This window comes from Callospermophilus lateralis, chromosome 3 (assembly GCF_048772815.1).
Source record: "Callospermophilus lateralis isolate mCalLat2 chromosome 3, mCalLat2.hap1, whole genome shotgun sequence".
Classification (NCBI taxonomy): domain Eukaryota; kingdom Metazoa; phylum Chordata; class Mammalia; order Rodentia; family Sciuridae; genus Callospermophilus; species Callospermophilus lateralis.
In genome coordinates this window covers 60470973-60492742 of record NC_135307.1, presented here as the reverse complement: position 1 = coordinate 60492742, position 21770 = coordinate 60470973, and the positions used below count along the sequence as shown (strand labels likewise).

General features: G+C 38.5%; 1 protein-coding gene across 2 annotated transcripts in view; it reads right to left on the bottom strand.

Moving 5' to 3' along the window:
- Positions 1 to 21770, bottom strand: part of Tmx1 (thioredoxin related transmembrane protein 1) — a 109976-nt gene that overhangs the window by 42546 nt on the left and 45660 nt on the right. The window contains exon 9 of one of the 2 annotated variants that reach the window (XM_076850282.1): positions 4330 to 4416. The exons of the other annotated variant lie outside the window; for it this stretch is intronic. Within the exon in view, the coding sequence (XP_076706397.1) occupies positions 4370 to 4416 (47 nt within the window). The 3' untranslated portion in view covers positions 4330 to 4369. Of the gene's footprint in view, positions 1 to 4329; positions 4417 to 21770 lie in introns of those variants that run through there. 2 annotated transcript variants of the gene reach the window in all.

The following is a 21770-nucleotide window of genomic DNA, read 5'->3' as shown; positions in this document are numbered from 1 at the left end:
TATTTATAGAGCCAGGGGTGGTTTGACAGTTGGCATGGGGTGCTTTTTGATTGGAGGGTAAGGATCAGGTGAGCCAGCAGGGCTAGTCTGATTGGTGGGTAGGATCAGGTGAGCCAGCAGGGCTCTGATTGGTGGGTAAGGATCATGTGAGCCAGCAGGGCTCACCATTGGACGGCTCTTCTTGGAGCCAGGGTGATTCCCAATAGAGTGCTCCTGAGTTCAATCCCCACAAAAAAAGAGAGTGTGAAGGTTGATATAGGTGATATACAAGCCAACCAGGGAGAAGAAGACAGGGACAATACATCAATAACATTCATGGAAATTGTAATGACACATTCCATCCCACATTCTGACTTGAGTGGCTCCTCGCTTATGTTATCACTCCATCAAATCCAACTTACCAGCTTTGATATGTTTTCCTTCATTAACAACACTCCAAAAAATAAAAACAAATGAAAAAATTAAAAGTTAAAAAAACACTTGAATATTAGGGGTTTCAGAAGGTGACTAAATAATACTGGCTTTTAATTATTCATTCTGAATTCATGTATTCAATACTTTTCTGAGTGCTATAAATCAGGTACTGTGCTTGGCCCTAGAACAATACAGGAGGGGGAAAAAAAGGATAACAGGCGACAAGAGGCTACACGGGATTTGTGGTGGGTGTGCAAGGGCAGAGTACAGACAAAATTGCAGGAGAGTTTTGCTTTAGGCTGAAGAACAAGTGTGTAAGGTATATTGGTAATGCTTCCCCTAGTTCCTTGACATGTTATCCTTCATTAACAAGACTCAAAAAAAAAAAAAAAAAAGAAAAAAAAGAAAAAGAAAAAGAACACTCCAAAATCAAAGGTCAAATAAATGTTCTCTCTGATATGTGGATGCTAAAACACAACAAGGTGTGGAGGGAGGAAGAACAGAAGTTCAATGGATTAGAAAAGGGGAATGAAGGGAAGGGTGGGGTTGGAAATAGGAAAGAAAATAGAATGAATCACAAATAGCTTTCCTGCATTCATTTGTGTATACACCACAGTGAATCTCCATGTCATGTACAATCCCAAGAATGGGATCCTAATTAGAATAAGATATATTCCATGTATGTTTAGTATGTCAAAATATACTTTACTGTATCTAAAAAGAATTTTTTAAAAAAACATTTTAAAAAACAACAACACTCCAAAAATTTTTTTGGCATCACCACAATGTTGTGGCATCAATCTATATCTGAAGCATCTCATTTTAATAAAATAAAATAATGATTCCAATAAAAGGTGCTCCATTTTTTGAAATGAATAAGCCAATAATAATTTAACTGCTTAAAACATTTTTAATCACAAAAGTAATGCATATTTTCCATAGATAATTTGTAATATACAGGAAGAAATAAAGAAGTAAGCAGGAATCAAGCTAGTAGAGGAAACAAATCATATTTTGGTATTTTCTTTTATTTCCTATGGAAAGAATTTTGATTTATTTTGTACATATGTTAGATCACATCTTGTACACATAATTTTGTAGCCTAATTTTTTCACTTAATATTCTATTGCAAGCAACTCCCACATTATTAAATACTCTTAGAGAATAACATTTTTAATGGCTGAAAAACATTTCACCATTATAGATAGGCCACAATTATTTCAACTATTTCCCTACTGCTGTAAATTTAGGTCACATCCATTCTTTTGCTCTCCACATGGCAATGCACATTCAAGTACATAAATCTATCTGCTATGATTACTTCTTTATGATAAATTTTATTAATTTAATTTAATTTCTCTAGAAATACAAAAACTACCTACTATACACTAAAGAGTAAATATTTATCAATCAATCAATGAATAAACAAATGATTTTTAGATTCCCCATAAAACTCTTGCTAAAAGTTGCCATACTTGAGCTATAAGAAGCTAAATAGTTTTTGTGGAAGTTGACAAACACTTGGATTGGAGGAACCAGTAATATCACTGAAAATGCAGACCATGAATTATGTCAAGAGTTGAGTTCTATATATCATCTGATGGAAAGCTGTATAGCCAAAATAATGTTGCAGAAGTGTAGTTATAGTACTCTCTCCTTATCTGCAGGGGACACATCTCAAGACCCCAAGTGGGTGCCTGAAACTGCATATAGAACTAAACCTGATATTCACTATGCTTTACCCTATACATGCATAGGTATGATAAAATTGAATTAATAAATTAGGCACAATAAGAAATTAATAACAATAGCTAATAATAAAATAGAGCAATCATAATAAGGTTCTGCAATAAAAATTATGTGAATGTGCTCTCTCTTTCCCCTCTTACTCTCAAAATATCTTATTATACTATATTCACCCTTATTCTTGTGAGTTCTATGTGATTAAATGAAACAATGTCTATGTGATAAAATGATACAATATCTATGTGATGAAATGAAATGATGCAGCATTAGGCTAGTAATTAATGGTTACCTATACAACAGTAGTTCTGATAACTGAGACAGCTACTAAGTGACTAACAGGTGGGAAGTATATACAGCATAGATGCACTGGACAAAGGAATAATTTGAATCCTGGGTGGGCTGGAGAGGGAACACACAAGATTTCATCATGTTGTTTATAATCATAGATAATTTAAAATTTATGAATTGTTTATTTCTGGAATTTCTCATTTACCATTTTCACACTTTGACACTGATCTCAGGAACTGAAAGCAAACTACAGGTAAGTGAGGACTACCCTAAAGGAAGACAGTTTTTAAAATCACTCAAAAAACTAAAAAAAATCCTTTTGTAGAGCCAATATCAATTTGTTTGAAGATAAATGTGTCCAGAGTTACATTTGTAATTTACAAATACATAGACAGCATGCTAATTATTTCCTTAATGATTTGGCTATTAAGAGTCTAGGAGTGATAACAAAATCAATATACCATAATCCCAGTTTACAACACAAAACCATTTTAGGATATAAATGGTGAAAGGATGGCATATCAGAGTGGTTTGGCTTTATGTTAAGGAATTATATCAGCTCATTGCCTTCCAAACAATTCTAGTGAAAAATCAATCTCTTCCCAATGCTATATTTTTTTCTTTAAGATTCTTTCTCTGAATCAAATAGGTGGAGAATTAAACCTTGTTGTCTCTGCAGTGCCTTTGTGTATAATGACAAACACAAATGGGATGAGCTGCCTGTCATAGTTGTGCTGATTGCCTCAGACATTACAACTTTCTACTTTAGGAGTCCAAGAGAAAACAAGGCCCTGAACTGATTTTGTGGGTACAGTGGAGAGTCAGATGGAGCATGCATTTGTTTTATGCTTGAGGATTACATAGGAAAGACAGACAAAACTCTTTAAAAAAAGGCGTGCTGGTGTTAACGATTTATTTCAATTATTTGTTGGATATCATTGCCGCACACAAGTTATTCGTCACCCCCCGGTTATTTTGCCCAGCCAGCCGGGCTGCGGCATATCATGAGAAAAAAAAGTTATAAAACAAACAGTAATTTGGTGACTGTTTCCTCCTACCATAATTAATTTATAACTGTAAATTATACACATTATTATTTTATAAAGTCTTTCGAAAGCAAGTAAAGGAAAAACAGCTTGGCTGCCCCTAGGATAATTTTGCTTTGATGCCAGTTGAATAAAAGGAGAACCATCTGAGAGATTCATAACATGATCAATTGAGGCCTGGATGAAGGCATGGATAGTGTCAGGGAGGGTGGCTATGTACAGCGTCACACTAACAGGACAGCCAAGAGAACCGAGCAGATGTGGACAGCAGTTGAACAGCAAGATAGAGTACATGAGCTCAGGAATGCCCTGGGTAAATACTGAGAAAGAAGAATTTCCTGAAGGGTAGTATAAATCCAATCAGTAACATTCAGTTTTTGATATTTTCATAAATTTAAAACACTATTTGCTGAAAAGGACAGTCACAGTCATTGTGAGATCACATCACATCCAGTACAGGACAGCACAGCAAGAGCTACAGTGTATAGACAGGAACAACTCCTAGCAGGGCCATGAGACCAGCTGTCTCAGGAGCTAACCCCCACTGTCTTGCCACAGAGCTTCTCTTGCAATCTTAACACTGTTGAGTCCTTTATGCACATCATCATCCTCACGGTACTGAGTTTTTTTGTTTTGTTTTGTTTTGTTTGTGGTGCTGGGGATTGAGCCCAGGGCCTTGTGCATGCAAGACAAGCACTCTACCAACTGAGCTATATCCCCAGTCCCCATGCTGAATTTTTAGACCCAACACTAAAAGTCTCTTTATACTATTTTACCATGTCTTAGTCAACTTTTTGGCTGTTGTGACTAAAAGATCTGACCAGAACAATTTCAGGGGAGGAAAAGTTTATTTGGGGGCTCACAGTTTCAGAGGTCTAAATCCACAGACATCTGGTTCTATTCCTTGGGGCTCCAGGTGAGGCTGAACATCATAGCAGAAGAGTGTGGCAGAGGGAAGCAGTTCACATCATGATGAGAAAACAAAGAGAGAGAGATTCCATTCACCAGATATAAAATATTTACCCCAAAGCCATACCCCCCAATGCCCACCTTTTCAGCCATACCCTACCAGCCTTCAGTTACCACTCAGTTAATCACATCAGGGGATCAATTCACTGACTGGGTTAAAGTTCTCATAACCCAATCATTTTACCTCTAAACCTTCTTGCATTGTCTCACACATGAGATTTGGGGGAGACAGCTCACATCCAAAACATAAATATCCCCACAAGCAAATTATTTCTTAATACTCTTTTCCAATTTCTCTCTTGAGGATAGTTTTCCATTCTACAACCAAGTGTCATCTTCATCCTAATTATGGGAAATAATAGGGGGATGTTCATTTTTACCTCGATATGAATAGTGTAAGAAAAGCATTAGATCCAGGGGAAATGAATACCAAGAGAGAAGATGTAAGCAATCACTTGGCAGCGCTGGGGGTATCCACTTTTATTCCTTTAAAAAATTTCAAATGCAAACCTGGAAAAGGGCAGGCACATTCCCGTGAGTGTTTAAACATGGCTGGAATATTGCAAAATAAAATAAAGCTGATTATCATTGATGAGCACATGTGCTATTTATCTTTGGCAAGCCTTTTTCTGAACTTGAACAATGGATTTCCAATACTCCACCACGGGGTTGATTCATAAAAATTTTAGAGACTGGATCACAAGTGCAGTGTCCACTCAAAAATTTTAGTCCTTTCTTCACAAATCAATGTGAAAGGCTGTTAAGGTGAGCACAGAGACCCATGCTCAGTTTCATATTCCAGAATGGTATTTATTGAACTTAACAGGTTGGAGAGAATATGTGGGGGGTTGCATATTCTAGTAACAAATGTACATCTTCTCTATCACTGTCCTTCTAAATTGTATTATTATGTTCCCAACTAGAGTTTCTTAGTCTACCATAGTCACAGAATGCACAGTGATACAACCAGGGAATAAGACAACTGTATGCCTCTCCTATATGGATAAGAATTAAAGGAGCATACAAATTAAAGACTATTAAGACTGTATCCATTATGAATTTTATTTATCATGAACTACAAGATTTCTTTTCCTGGTCCTATAGTAAGCCTGTTACCAACAACTGAAGTGGACAGCACAAGTCCAAGAACAGAGAGTGATATTTATTTGAGAGCAAAGAGAAGAGTCAGGTGTATGATCCAAAGAAAACTCCCAGAATGTGTGATTCCAAAGGGAAAGGAAGGAGCATGTAGGGCAGGGGTCTGAATGAGCAACGGGTTTCCTGCTACTCTCTTCTTGGCCAGAACTTTTTTTATTGCCACTACCCTTCCATCCCAACAGAGCCTCCCCAGAATTCACTCATCTCCATGTATTTCTTCTGTTGGGACTGGATGTAAAGACAGAAACTTGAAAGGACACCCTCTCCTCCATAAATCACCAACTAGACAAAAATACAACCCATTCACCAGTTACTTCTCTTCTCAAAGGACTCTATTTACATGTTTTTATCAAATGTATTACAAGGGGAAAGGCTTCAGGAAATTGGCAAGCCTCGGTTACTATCTCATGGTTTTACTGAGGTTGCAAAATGAGAATGAAAAGGTGACATATCCCCAAGAAGAATGCCAGGAGAAAACTACAAAACCTCTTTGTGAGGGTATTGTTCCTAAAAACACAAACATTGATCCCAAACTGCAAGGTTGCAGTTTGATTTAATAAGTTTGCCACAGAATCACAAATACAACAAGTAACAAAAGAAAAGAACAAAGTTTCTACAAGAATGTGCTGAACATAAACAGCTCTTTCATTGTGCATAACCACAGTGAAATTTCATTATGATGGAATTTTTAAACTGCCTGTACTGCTGTTCATCTCCTTCATGCTTTATCTAAGAATTACAGCAATTTGAACAATAAAAAAATTATCCATTGTGATTTCTTAAGAAAGGTGCAGCTCTTTATTTCCAAAATGCTCGTTTATATAATGAATGACTTTGGGCTTGCAGGGATATGTTCACCTGATTATGTGACACAATTATAGGGCATGAATCTACCAGCAATGATTAAATCTTAGACACAGATCTGGAACAATTGCTCAAGCAGCATGCAAAAAATACTGTGTGATTAAATTAGTATGGGATTGGTAACCAAAAATACTGTGTAAAAATCATTGTTTTGCCTTACATTTTTCTGAGAAAAACCAACATATCTTTCTTAGAAATCACAGAATCTCTTTAGAGAAAGAGATTAAAGACAATCTTTTTTTTTTTTTTTTGAGAATTCTTTAATGTTTATTTTTTAGTTTTCGGCAGACACAACATCTTTGTTTGTATGTGGTGCTGAGAATCGAACCCGGGCCGCACGCATGCCAGGCGAGCGCGCTACTGCTTGAGCCACATCCCCAGCCCTAAAGACAATCTTTAATAGGATACTGATTTATACGAACTCGCCTAGGATTTTCCTGGCTTTATCACTAAAAATCCCAAGTCTTACAAAAACCCTAAATCTTAGCCAAACTGGGATATCTGGTCCCTGTACTCATTGGATTCACAAATCCCTTCACTGACATAACCTACATGAGACTTAGCTTTCTCAGGGTTCTTTTCTACACTGCGAGTCAAAATCAGTGTCCCTATAACCTATTCCTGTCCTGTCTTCTGTGACAAAATAAAAGTTTATTCCCTCTTCTATTTGGAAGCTCTGGGTTTCCAAAGATTGCCTTCCCATCTCACATTTCCCCAGTCCATTCTATATTCTCTAGGTTAAGTTGATCCGGTTCCTTCATTTGCTCCTTGAGTGTTCTTGTTGCACTCATAATCTTGGTACTCTCCATTGAGCAGACTCATCTGTCCAGATCCCTCCAAGAATGACATCCCAAACCTAACTCAAGCCTCTGCACATTGCCTGAGCAGTCTATGTAGCCCTGTCCTCTCTTGGGTGTCATGTTCCCAGGTGGACAAACTGACATTCCTCCAGCTCATTTGGCCACTACATCCCCTTATTCAATAATAGCACTGTTCATGGAGAGCCATGGAGATTTTTTCACATGGTGTTATTCAAAGCCCATCCCATAGTTGTGCAACTGCTCTTTAGATTCAAACATTACACATTGACCCTTTAAAGTGAACTCATAATTCCAGCCCATGGTTCCAGCTTTGGGTCATAATTCTATCACCCAAATTACTCACTCCAGTAACTTGCTTCCAGGTTCATGTAGCCCGCAAGTGTTTTCTACATGTCAACATCCGCAGTCATTCAAATCGTTGGCAGAAATGTTGACTAGGTCAGGGTGGAAAACCAAATGATTAATCAGTGCATTTCCTGCATAAAGGCAAGTATTCACATGGGTCTTTCATTTTGAAATATTCTCTAGGGTGTTCCCTTCCAGATTTTAAAAGTTTAAATCAGGAAAGAAAGTACAAATACACTGTAATTAATATGCCCTTCATTTTCAACCAGCAACTTTCTTCTCCCTTACGGTTAGCCTACACCTTTAGTGAAAAAAAGCATCCAGAACTCTCACCAGGAGCCTGGAACTGAGCAGACAACGGAGTGTGAATCACTGCTGCAGTGTATCCTGTGTCCCCGGCTCCTCTCTCTCAGCACTTGTTAAGGTTGCCCTTGCCCAACCCTTTTGAAGTCAGGCCTGTCCCTTGGACCTGTATTAGTGAGTGACACACATGTGGAATGATGTGCTTTCTTCTTTTATTTGTTCTAATTAGTTAGACATGACAATAAAACGCATTTTGACACATCATACATAAATGGAGTACAACTTCTCATTCTTCTGGTTGTGCGTGAATGATACGCTTTTACACACTGACAGAAACTTCAAAAGCTGGCAGCAGAGTTCCTCATGCTTCATCAGGGAAGCAGGTGTCAGGATGAAGCTTTCATCAACTTGGGTGCCTGAGAGAACACAATGATCAGAGTACCTTTGCTGACCCACATAGGCAGGTGGAGAAGGAAATAAAGCCTCTGAGACTTGAGGTGCTTAACTACTGCTGTATGACTTTGCCTACCCTGAATATTACACTTAGGATACAGAAGTAGAAAAAGACCTGGTTTCTTGTTTATAAGAAGCTTATAGTGGGGGCTGAGGATATAGCTCAGTTGTTAGAGTGTTTGCCTACCATGCATAAGGCCCTGGGTTCAATTCCCAGCACCACCAAAAAAAAAAGAAGCTTAAAGTGTAGATGAGGAGAAAAATCATATTCATAAAATAAAAGTAAGGACTAAATTAATGTAAAGCAAGAATCTAAATTTCAAAGTAGAGATAAGTAGCAAATAGGATGTGATGCCAAGAGTGAGCCACTAAGACAAAACATTAAAAAAGAGTAAAGGGCTTTTGGTTCTCAGAAACATCTCATTTCCACTAAATAAAAGAAAGCTTAAAATTATAGGATTTATTATAAAGTATTATAGGAAATGGTTCCACAAATATAGTGACTCCTCTTTTAAAACTGCAATAAAGGTGTGGGTTTAATTTATGGGGCCATTTTCCATGTATTTGATTTTAGCCTTTTCAACAGCCAGCACTAATAAGACATTTAGTGTTTTTTAATCAACATATTATAGGACCCTGTCCTTCAGAAATGGACAGATTTAACACTTCACTAAGACAGGGTAATCACTCTTTCCAGCAGTTTTACGGGAACCTCAACAATTTGGATAATACAGATAAAATGGAGCTGATTTTAGCACTCACTCAAGATATGATTTACTTTATTTCACAGAAATGCCCATCATTATAAGTACAAAGGTAAATATTGACCTGACTTCTCAATATCAATTAAGGTGATATAACAGAAGTATGACTTTGTTTATTTTTAAAATATATTCATCCTCTCCTCTCCATGAATGGAGGAAGTTTTATATTAATTGGAATAGTCATTCACTCATTCAACAGAGATTAATCAAGGGATTGTACCAGATGTTGGCCATTCATCAGTGGGCAGAATAGTTCAACCAGTCCTCAGAGAACTTCCATCTAGAGGAATGTGTTAGTTAGCTTCCTATCACTTGATCAAAATACCTGCAGTAGTCAACTGATAAAGTTTATTTTGTCTCACAGTTTTGAAGTTCCCAGCCTTGTTCCTTTGGGCCTGTGATGACATAGCACATCATAGTGGGAGTGCATGGCAGAGCAAAATCACTTACCTCATGGCCAGGAAATGAAAGAGAAAAAGAAGAAGAGATTGAGAACTCACTGTGCCCTCCAGCAGCATGCCACCAAAGACCCAAGGGCCTCCCACAAGTCCCTACCTCTCAAAAGCCCCACCCTGGGGACCAAGCCTTTAACAACACATGGACTCCGGGAACATTCAAGCTCCAAACTGTAGCATTCTGCCACAATTTCCCAAAGAGCCATGTCCATCTCACAATATAAAAATGCCTTCATTCTATCCACCAAAGTTCCCAAAGTCTTAATTGTTCTAGCTACTCAAAAATTCAAGACCAAAGCCTATTCTAAGACTCTACGCAAATACAGCTAGAAGCATCTATAAAAATCAAAAAGAAAGTAACACACTCCTAAGGTACATTGGGGACGGGCACAGAGTATACATTCCCATTTCAAGAGAGAGGAACACGGGAACTAGTCTACCATCTTTAACAGATCAGCCCAAAGTACCACCAAAACCTAACAGCTAAATATTAAATCCTAACTCTCCTTTCCCAGTACCTGCAGCACACTGTAGTGGAATGTGGGTTCTCAGGCTTAGGCCTCCTTGCCTCTTTGGTCTTTCTGGTTGTATCCCAAATGGCTATTTTTTCAGACTGACTTTGCATGCTGCCTGTAACTTTACCTGATGGTCAATGCACATTGCCACTACCTCTACCCTTTTGGGTTTTTCACTGAAGCTTTGGCTTCATTCTCATAGCCCCACACTTTGCCCTGTCAGGGGCTGCTTGCAGGTATTCTCACCTCACAACACACTGCCTGACCTTCCAAGTTTTCCTTTGAAATCTTGGTGGAAGCCTCCATGACTCCATAAGTCTTACATTCTATATGTCTGCAAAACCATCATCTGGTAGACAATGCCAAGGCCTGTGACCAGCATAAGCTATAACTGGGCTGCTTGAACTACCCCTGTAGTGGCCTCTGAGTGCCTTGCCAGATGATCTTAGGGAAAAAATTCAGGGTGAATAATTCCCTTAGGTGGTCCTAGGCAGGCAGTCCCAAGGTTCCTTGCTTAAGAAATAGAAAGTCTTTCAAACAAATCTGCACTTTTACACCTTTGAACCTAAGATTCCAGAGGTAGCCTTGTAGATTCCTGAGATGCCCCTGAGTCATCTTTCTTATTGTACCTTGGAAGGCACTTGGGTTTTTGGTTTCTTTTTCTGAAGGCTAGCAATTGGACCCTCATGATGATACCTTTACATATGCTCCTTTTGGCCAAACTGCAACCTTTTCAGAAACCTTCTGCTCTGTTCCTGTTTGGTTCTGATTCTAACTATAAATTTACCTAACAGAAACCATACCCACACTGTTGCCTGAATGCTTTTACCTTGAAATTTCCTCCTCCATATAAACTAGTCTACCACCTTTAAACGCAGCCTCCCACAAAGTATAAGAACCTGGACAAAATGCAATAAAAATCTTTGCAAAAGTGTTAACAAAGGGTGCCCCTAATAAGATGTCCAGTGAAGTTCTCATTTCTATTTGCAATCTCATCAGTATAGCCTTTATAGTCACATTTATATCAGAGACAGGAACTTCTGGCCTAGTAACAATAGAAATAAAAATTAGTCAAGGTTTTCACATAGGCAAGGCTTTAGTTGGGGTGGGTGGAAGGGGTTATCTCAAGAAGAGGGGAGGCAGCACTGAGAGACAGATTAGGCGATTCCCTAAATAAGGTAAGGGACAAGCCCTTTATTGGGTGTCATGGTTTAGATGTGAGATGTCCCCCAAAAGCTCATGTATGAGACAATGAAAAAGTGTTTAGAGATGAAATGATTGGGTTCTAAGAGGTTCAACCTAACCAGTACATTAATCCCCTGATAGGAAATAACTTGGTGGTAACTATAAGCAAGTAGAACATGGTTGGAAGAGGTGGGTCCCTCCCTGGGGGCATGCCTTTGGGGCTAATATTTTGTCCTGGTGAGGAGTGCTCTCTCTCATTCAGGCTCTCCCTATCTGCACTTTTAGGTACATATTTCCTCCGCTATAACCTTCTGCCATGATGTTCAGCCTCACTTTGAGCCCTGAGAAATGGAGCCAACCATCTATGGATTGAGCCCTCTGAAACTATGAGACCCAAATAAACTTTTCCTTCTCTATGTTGTTCCTGTAAAGTCTTTTCTTTTGGTCACAATAGAAAAAAGCTGACTAAAACACTGGGTTACTGATTCATCATTATCTCAGTTCTGGTTTTGCTAGGTGGCTCTGGAGAAGTCCTTATCACTGGAGGTGACAATCTTCATTTTGTTTTATAGGATATTTCTGTGTCAAACCTATAACCCTGGAAGGAGGGCCAATTTGGTTGTCCTGAAGTGATTGTTCCTATTTAGGGGAACAGTCTCATCAAGGGACAATCTGCCTGCTGCATTCTATTCCTAGAAGGCATAGGGCAATGACATAAGACTTATAAGCATTACTTCAGGGGGCCTGAGTCAGGACACTATAAAAGCTGGCAGTTGAGTGTCCCTTGAAGGTATCTTAGTTGCTCTTATCTTAGTGTCTTTAGCCTTGAAGGTGAATGAGATAGGTTAGATAAGTTCTGGGCTAATAAACCTTGTGTTAGCAGGTTTTAGACAGATAAACTTAAGTGATTAACATACCTACATGCAGAACTGAGCAGGAATTTGACTCAATGTTTAAGGTAGTAAAGGAAACAGATAAAATGAAGGCAGATACCAATCTTTTATCCTTCCTTTAGTTACTCATCAACTGAAGTCATTGCTTTTTAGTAAACGCAACCTCTCAATAAATTCCTGTTACAATTAGGGCCCCAGCTTTTTCAGTTTTGTGGTACTTCAAATGGGTATGAGTTAAAGTGAGTTAAAGCCTCAGGAGTATATCTGTCTTTTTTGTCCCTGTGGTGGTCCTAATTATTTCAAAAATCCCATCAGCATTCTGGTCCTCTGAGCCCCAACCAGAGTTGTTCTGGAATGTTGTCAGTTCTGCTTATAGCATTCTAGGCTTTCTCTAGTCACTCCTCCAAACTCTTCCAAATGCCTCCTATAAACCAAATTCCAAATGCTTCTCCATATTGTCAGGTATATAGTAATAGCAAAGACAGCTCCACTCCTTGGTACCAATTTTCTATGTTTCTAGTAATTTTCATCACTATAACATCTGAAGTAATCATCTTAGAAAGAAAGAAGTTTGATTTGGAGTCACAGTTTTGGAGGTTTTAGTTCATGATTGATTGGCTCTATTACTTTGAGCTCTTGGGAAGGTAGAATATTATGGCTGGAGGACATGGCAAAACAAAATCATCACCTTTTAGCCAGAAAGTGAAAGGGAGGAAGAAGAGGAGACCAGGGTCCCACAGTTCCCTTCAGGAGCATGCCATCAATGACCAAAGACCTCCTCCAGCACCCCACCTCTCAGTAGCACCACTTTGGAGGTCATCCAATACTATAAGGAGGAACAGGCAGAATATGGAGAGGCAATGAAGAAGGACCTTCTCAGTAAAAGGTATACTATGAGTTCCCTACCCTAAGCCAGGAAAGGGATGAATGTTCAAGAAAGTCAAATTCCAGTGTGTGTTAATCAAGCATGGTAAGTGGGAAAGAAAGTAGCTTGAGACAAAGTTACCATTGAGTAGACCACATGGGCCTTATAGCACCTGTTAGAGATTTTTTTTTTTTCATTTTGTCTCAAATCCCTTTAGAGTTTTGAACAGTGGGTGTGACATAATTTCCATGTTAAGAAGCCATCTGACTACTGTGTGAAGAATGGATTAGAAGGGGTTATGAAAGAGATGGGGGCTTAAGATGAATTGTAGCAATAGTCTAGGCAAGAGTTAACAGTGTCCTAGACTTGGGTGACAGCAGTAGTAATGGCATGAAGTAAACAAATTGGAAATACATTTGGAAGTAAACTCTTCAGGAATAGGTGGTGGCATGAATATGAGGGAAGATGGATGTGTTCATTTTCTAGCGTGAGCAACTTCCCCATTTTGTCCAGTGGGGAAAAGAGGAGGAGCCAGGTTGAGGAAGCAGAGAAAGTGTTCTTTTTTGAGAGACTCAAGTGAACTTATTGAGTGGCAATTGGACATATTGGTCTGAAGCTCAGTAAAGCAGAGTGGGTGAGATTTTAAATGGGGGACTCATTTAGTTAGCATTGGTGCTAAGGTATGAAAGAAGGCTTGAGGGTGTATAAAATTGTTGTGGTCTCATATAAGGGATGATAGGAATGGAGTACATGACAAGGATGGGAATGTGGGTTTGACAAAAGTAAGCAAGATCAACAAAAGTTCTCAGGAGCCAAGGGGAAGTTGTGTGAGAAGTCTAATAAACTTAAGAAAATAATTCTTTTTTTAAAAAAATAACTTTAGTTGTAGATGGACACAATACTTTCATTTTTTATTTATTTATTTTTATATGGTACTGAGGATCAAAACCAGAGCCTCACATGTGTTAGGCAAGCACTCTATCACTGAGCTACAACCCCAGCCCCAAGAAATAAATTGATATTCCTTGATTCAAATTCAGACTTATATAAGAATACGGAACTGTTTATACCTGCTCCACCCCCCCAAACCACAGTTCAAAACAGTAACATCTCAATGCCTATCTCAACATCCTAAGCTTTCATTTTCAGCTCTTACTAGAAGTTTCATCTCCTACTTGACAACTATTTTTTTTTTATTTGACAACTATTTTTCAAAAAAGGATGACATTTTGATCATTCTACAACCTTTACTCTCCAAGCAATCTTGGAAAATGCTTCCCAAATATCAAACTGTAACAAAGTGCTCACTAGCCTATGGCAAAAAGAGAAAATTAGAACCATGGAGCATATATATGTCATCAGAAGGTGACCACCTATCATTCCTGGGAAAGATGCTTCTTTATTCTGAAATGTCAGTCCTGTCTTTCAGTATGTAAATGTCCCTTCTCTTATGAAATAATAGTGTATTTTCCATTTTTTTTTTTTTTGATACACAAAATACCTGAGGTTGAGTATCTTGTAAAGAAAAGAGGTTTACTTAGCTTTCAGGTTTGGAGGCTAAGGTCCAAACAGCACAGTACTGGTGCAGGCTCCCCTGCCTGCATTACTTCATGACCAAGGCATCACCATGGCCAAAGTATGCATGAGAGGAAGAGGTCACATGTTGAGACAGGAAGTCAGACATCCCAGAGGGCCAGTTATGACTCCTTAAAGGTCCCATTTCTACATTGACACACCAGGGACATGCTTTCAACACTAACTTTTGGTGGACAAACACACCCAAACCTTGGCAAATGGTGATAGGAAATATTTTTTATGTTCTTACTAAGCAAAATTTAAAAACCAATAATCCTATCCTAATTTTGTTTTAATTGTCCCTGCCTAGGAAATTCAAAATCAGAGAAGAACAAGAAGAGAGAACAAAAAAGTGTCATTGAGAAGCCAAGCGCCAACTCTTGGTTACAGTCATCCTCTAGTGGGACAAATACCTCCCAGTCTCGGATGTGCCTAGGAGTCACATTCGTGTCTTAACAGACATTGCTAAATGCCATGGCCATTTGGAGTTGTTTCCAGACAGCCTAAAACCACAAATGTCAGGGTGCACTTTATCAGCAAAGCTGAGTCATTGTGCACAAAGCAAAAGAATTCCTGAACTCTAAGAACTGTAAATAGGGCCCATGCAATTGGTGTCTCTCTCGTACTCTTCACCATGTTTAGATCCTGATTTCAACAAATCAACTATAAAAAGACCACTGGCATATACTTGAATATGATTTTGGTTTTACTTGCCTATGTGAGTTATTATTCATTTTGTGTATTAATGGCATTGTAAGAAGAAAACATTGTTACAGAAATACATACTGATACATTTGAGGTGATATTTATATTAGAGATTGTTTTAAAGTGCTTCAGCAAAAATAAAATAGATAGACCAAATATAGCATGTGGAGCATTATTATATCTTAATGATGGCAAAGATGAAGGTATATTTTAAAATCATCTCTTTTTATGTATGTTGGAAATTTTTCATAGTAAGGAGCTGGAAAGTAAGGGATAGAAGGAGAAAGATAGATTGCCCTCCAATATCCTTAGTATCATTTCATAAATGATTTTAAATGGAAGGAAAGAAGGTAGAAAAGAGGAGAGCGCAATTTCCACTAATATTTGTGAACACCTACTTTGAGTTAGTCTCTGTGATGTGGATGCACATGAAGATACACACACACGTCAGGTGGGTGTTACCACCACCATGGTAAAGCTGAGGAAAATTAGATTCAAGTTACATCTATGTCTCCATATGGAAAACAGAAAGAGAACAAATTCATTTTTGATCAACTAAAAACAAAAGCAATGATAGTAATCCCACTGTCTGTGGTTTAACTTTGTTCTGAAAACATTAAATGGAAAATACCAGAAATAAACAATTCATAAGTTTTAAATACTTTCAATTCTGGTATATTGTTAAATTGTATTGTCAATATCTTATTGTGCCTAATTCATAAATTATATATATAGTAATATATACAGGGGTGAAAACTAGCAGTGGTTTCAGAAATTCCCTGGGGGTCTTGTGAGAATCTTGAAATTCATCCCCTGTGGATAAGAGAACCAATGCATATTAATACCTAATGGGCTGTGGAGGAAGGACTTCCACCAGTCCTTCTGCTAATTGGAACTAACTAGTTGCCAGCAACCCTGACTCAGGTTCTTTCCTTTTCCCTGATACTGTGATAAAAGAGCATGAGTTCTGACCTGGGATATATGAAAAGGAAAGAGATTTTGCATCCTCATACCTAGCAAATGGCTGGATAAAAAATATGAACCCAGTGATTGACTCCCACATTGGCCACACATGGCTGAAAACCACTTTTTCTCATGCATTCTGAGAAGTTGAGTACATTCAACTGCATACTTTGCAGAGAGGGCAGCAAACTGCCAGAAGGGTTCTTCCCACATACCTTCTATTCTGCATATCCAGCTCCTCTCTCTTATATATCACTTTCTTCAGAGCCCATCCCTATTCCAAAAGAGCCAAAGCTTCTGGAAGTCTATGCTTCAGCACAGCATGGAGGGTCAAGGGCAGGCAGTGTGGTTTCTCCTGCCTGGAACTAGGATGCACAGCCCACTCCAAGCTAACACCTCAAGCTGACATTCTGAAACTGTGGTCTGTCAGGACCCTATTCTATGCTCTGACAGCTCTGTACTCTGAATAACTTCTTCTGATAGTAATCTTATTTGACCACCTGCAATGACTCTTGCATGTCTATCTGTCTTTGCTCTCAGTTCATTCTTTTGAGTCCACCTTAAACCATTTCTGTAACCCATACATATCATAGTTTGAAGTATGTGATTTGTTACAGATATTCTCTGTGAATAGCAGTCAGTGAAAGTGGTATAACTTGTAAATTTATTGTTATTCAATAAATTCTGACATTGTGGAAAGACATAAATGTGTTTGGTCTACATCAATGGCATGGCTCACTTCCAGACAGCAAACAAAAAGACTATTTACCGAGATGTAGGCAGGATTAAGGAAACCAAAAAGGGATGGTAAGGCACCCAGGGGCTAGCTACAGGTAAGGAGTTACAATCAGCACTGAATGGCCAAGGGTGGGGAATAGTCACTGGAAACCAGTGGGAACTATCTGAGAAGCCATGTGAATTGTAGCCTTAAAGTACACAGTAACTGCCAGTAGGGAAAGTGGGTAAATAAATTAACCTCCATCTTGTCAATAAGCCACAGTGTTTTATGGTTGATTCCCATTTGCCAGACCCAATGGAATCAGAGCCCAGGTAGGGTAAGAGGCAAAGAATGTAGAAGGGCAAATGGAGACTAACCAACACAAAAAAATTTACAATATGATAAGGATGGTGAAAGGGAATAACAAAGGGAACCTGGTCCTGGATGATATCATTCAGCTAGGCTCAATAGAGGCAGCAACTTCCTACATTCATGTTTTAGATTTCATGTTTTATTATGTATATAAGTAACTCAATCAATCAATCAATCATTGGGTTAGGCACTACTGGTCAAGTTTTCTGTTATGTGCTGCCAAATCCACCCCATATTTACATCACACCTCTAGCAAGCATCTAAACCAACACTAGATCTCAGGGCCCAAGAGATTTTTTTTCTATATTCCTCCTTCATTAAATCAGAGAAATCTGAATTAAATTTTTATCAACATACAGATTTCAGGAGAAGTGTGAAAGTGGCAAGAAGAGGAAGAGAGGTACTTGATAAACTCTTGCAAAGCTAAAAACTATGTGACAATTTTATATATAAATATTGAACCACCTGGGGCACTCTACCACTAAGCTACATCCCCAGCCCTTTTTTATTTTGAAACAGGGTCTCTGACCTTAAGCTTGTGATTCTCCTGCATTTGCCTCCTGAGTATCTGGGATTATAAGCATGCACCATGGTGCCTGGCTGAAAATAATATCTTGAGGGCAGTTAGCAGGCTCAGTCTAAAAATTATGCTTCAGCGTGTTTACCCAACTTTTAGAAAGGGAGACAATGAAGAGAGGAGATGGTAAAGAGCACACAGATTTCCATTTTATTAAAGACTCTCCATTGGTCATTTGTAAACCATATAAAACTGATGCAAAAATTTTAAAGATACAATTTCTGTTTTGTGATGCTACCACAAAATGTCATGTTGATTCATCGATGCCTACAGATTCTATTAATATGGATTTACTGAGTTAGAAAAAATGCATGTATATGTAAACAAGGGTTGCTGATTCCAACATACTTCTAAAAATATCAACAAAATAAATGGTCTAGAATTCATTAAGTCAGAGAAGACACAGAAGTATATGAAAACACACCCAGAAACTAGAATGTCCTTCCCAGGCCTGCTGGAGGACACAGCCTGGTTGAGCTCACAGAATACTCTGAACAGAATGGTTCAGGATCAGGGCTGGTGTGATAGGATAGATATACTTCCTTCCTCTGCACAGAAATCCTTCTGAGATGCCGAGGAGTGTCTCATCTGGGTTCCTGCCAAAATCATCTTATCATTCTCAAGAGAGTAAAACAAAAGTCATCAGTGACTAATCACTAATAATAATTTGGTTTTTATAAAGTCACATTTTGCTAAGCAACTCTGAATTCTTGGTGCAGCCTTGTCAAGTTGGCTCTATCCCCCATTTTACAGATGAGGAAATTAAGAAAACTTACTCAAGATCACTTATCAATAGGTTGAAGGGAAAAATAGTAAGCCCCTATAAGATCTTACCAGACCTCTCTAACTTCACTGTGACACTCTCCTTTTGATTTCCCCAGCTTCAGCCACCCTGGCCAGGTCCCAACACACCGCTTATCCACACCCTTTATAACCTCTTATTCTGAGCTCAGTTTAGTACTTGCTTAAGAAATCTTTGCCTTCATGTCCTACCCAAGACCAGCCGTTCTTTCATGAGCTCCCACAATGCTGTGTATCTCTTAGCACTTAGGACTGTCACTAACTAATCAACTGATTGAAAGAGTACTTAAAAGGATTAGATAATGAGTTGTTCACCCTCTGATACTAGCACCAAAGGGATTGGGGTTGTGTTGGGTGGGTTGGTATCTTCGACCACTCAACAATTTCCATTAGCTTTTCCTTACTGTCTACCCCAAATAAAACAGATGATGGGAATCACTTTGTCATATAAAATCATCTTCAAGACAAGTCTCTATGCCACTCCATCTCTTAAACCCAGATTACAGCCCCAATCCCCTCTCCTGTAGAAATTTTGAAACTATTTTTTAAATTTCTTTCACTCTGATGAGCATGAAGGATCTGTGGTAGCAAGGACTATGTCTTATCCACCCTAGAGCCCCAGAACCTAATACAATGCTTAGCCTATGGTAAGCAACAGGGTAATGATGAGTAAATGAATGGATAAATGAATGAATAAAAGATTCAGGACTCCCAGGTTAGTGCTCTTTCACTCTATTTCCTCCCAGACAGAAGGTTACAGATACTGCTGCTTTGGACTTTATCTTGGAAAAGGGTTTGCACAAGCTCAGGCCCTGACAGAAAATTCTTGGTTATGGATTTAGCCCAGATAACTGCATCCCACTCTCAATGATGTTTCAAAAAATGCTCTCCCTTGGCTGGAAGGAAATGGTGATGTGGAGGTGACAGAGCTGAGCAGGAGCCTTCCAGCTTTTGATACTGAGGAACCAGGGTACCAGGACCTAGGTCAGTGTTAGTCTAGCTCCCACAGCACATCTCTGAGGAAGGAGAAGTAGGCCTAGGGCTTCTCTCTCAAGTCAGTCTCAAAAGATAAGGACAGGATCCAGATCATTTAATGATCCAGATCATTAAAACAAAAGTAATCAGTAAGTAATCACTAATGATAATCTGGTTTTTCAAAGCAACTTTGAATTCTCGATGCAGCCTTGTCAAATTGGCTCTGTCCCCCATTTTACAGATGAGAAAATTAAGAAAATATGAAGGACAGAATGATCAAGGATCCAGGTGTCCTTTTTATCCAATTTCTCAACATTTGAAATACCAAAACCCTTGGCAGCCTGTTTCTCAAAATTACCTGAGATGTGTTGGATAGAAAAGCCAATTCTAGGACTCCACCCCAAATCTACTGAATCAGAACCTCTGGGTGTGATCCAAGGAATCTGTTTTGAACAAGCTGTCCAACTAATACTGATGCTTGCTAAATTTGGAGACATTCTTAACTTCCAAGTCATCTCTTAACAAACATTCATAGGATAAGCATCAATTTAGGCTAGGCCAGGACTATGGAGTAGAGGAATCCTAAGGAACTAATAAAGAATCCATTGGAACTGGACATTTTGCATTTTCAAATTATAGTGTAACAGTCACCACCAGTGGCAAGTGGCTTGGGTAGCTGCCGCTACAGCCCTCCCTTCATCTTATTCTTATCACAGTCACAGTATATCTGACCCTGCCAGAGGGAGAGGAACACTAAAGAACTGGGACCTGGGTTTTGTCACTTAAAAAACAAAGTTCAAAGTGCCAGATTAAACCTGGATGACACAAGAATGTTGTGGTTTTTCTTTGTTTATTCTGAGGAACAGCAAGGACATTTTGGCAGCTAAATCCCCAAATGAAGACAAAATCACTAAGCCATTTCTGAGGTGTCTTGTCACTCACAAGTCTCTTTGTTGCCAATGGGTCTAACCCCAGCCTCTTATTATGGCAAAATGTTCACCCTAAGTGCCCATTTTCTAGGAGGGACCAAGGGCCTAGTCACAACAAATACAAATGCTCGCTCTGATCACACAGATACAAATGCATAGACCCTTTCTTTCTTTAAAACATGGACACTTTTGGCTGGGCACAGGGGTGTACACCTGTAATCCCAGCCACCTGAGAGGGTGAGGCAGGAGGATCACAAGTTCAAAGCCACCCTTAGCAACTTAGCCAGACCCTGTCTCAAAATTAAAAATGGCTGGGGATGTAGCTCAGTGGTGGAGTACCCTGGGTTTAATCTTTAGTGCTGGGGGGGGGGGGGGAAATCTTGACATTTTAAATAAATATATTTGATAAACAAAAGCCTCCCCTCTCCCTAATACTACCAAATAACACATACTACCCAAGATTTTTTATATTATTTCAGCGGCACAGGATTTCCTGAGCCCAATATATGGAACTCTGTTCCCATGAGTCCTAATTAAGTAATTAAGTACTACCATAAACACAATAGAAAATTAAAAACCTGAAATGTCTAGAATTTTTTTATCCAATCCTGAAGAAAGTCAAGGTGGGAACAGGTATGATGGATAAGGAAAAAAGTTTGTAAATATTCCTTTTACTCATGTTCTGTTTGTTCATAGAAATTTGATAGACATGTAGATATATGCAATAATTTTCTGATGCTTTTATTAATCTGAAGTAATTTTGTTATTTTAGGGACATTAATAATTAATTTATATAGAATTTAATATACTCATGAAATAATCATGCTTGGTAAATTTAAAGGTATAATCTTGAAGACAATTAAATATTTACTACTTAAATTTACTTTAAAACATATTTTTTATGGAATGCTGAAACTACTAGACTTTTTAAAAATCTAGTTGTTTTTGAGTTTTATAACATTTATTTAATAACACCCAAACTGAGCACTCTTTATTTAAGTAAAATTATATAGTAATTTTTTAAAAAAATCCTTTGTCTCAAGTTCATATGTCTAAGAGAGCAGACTCTTT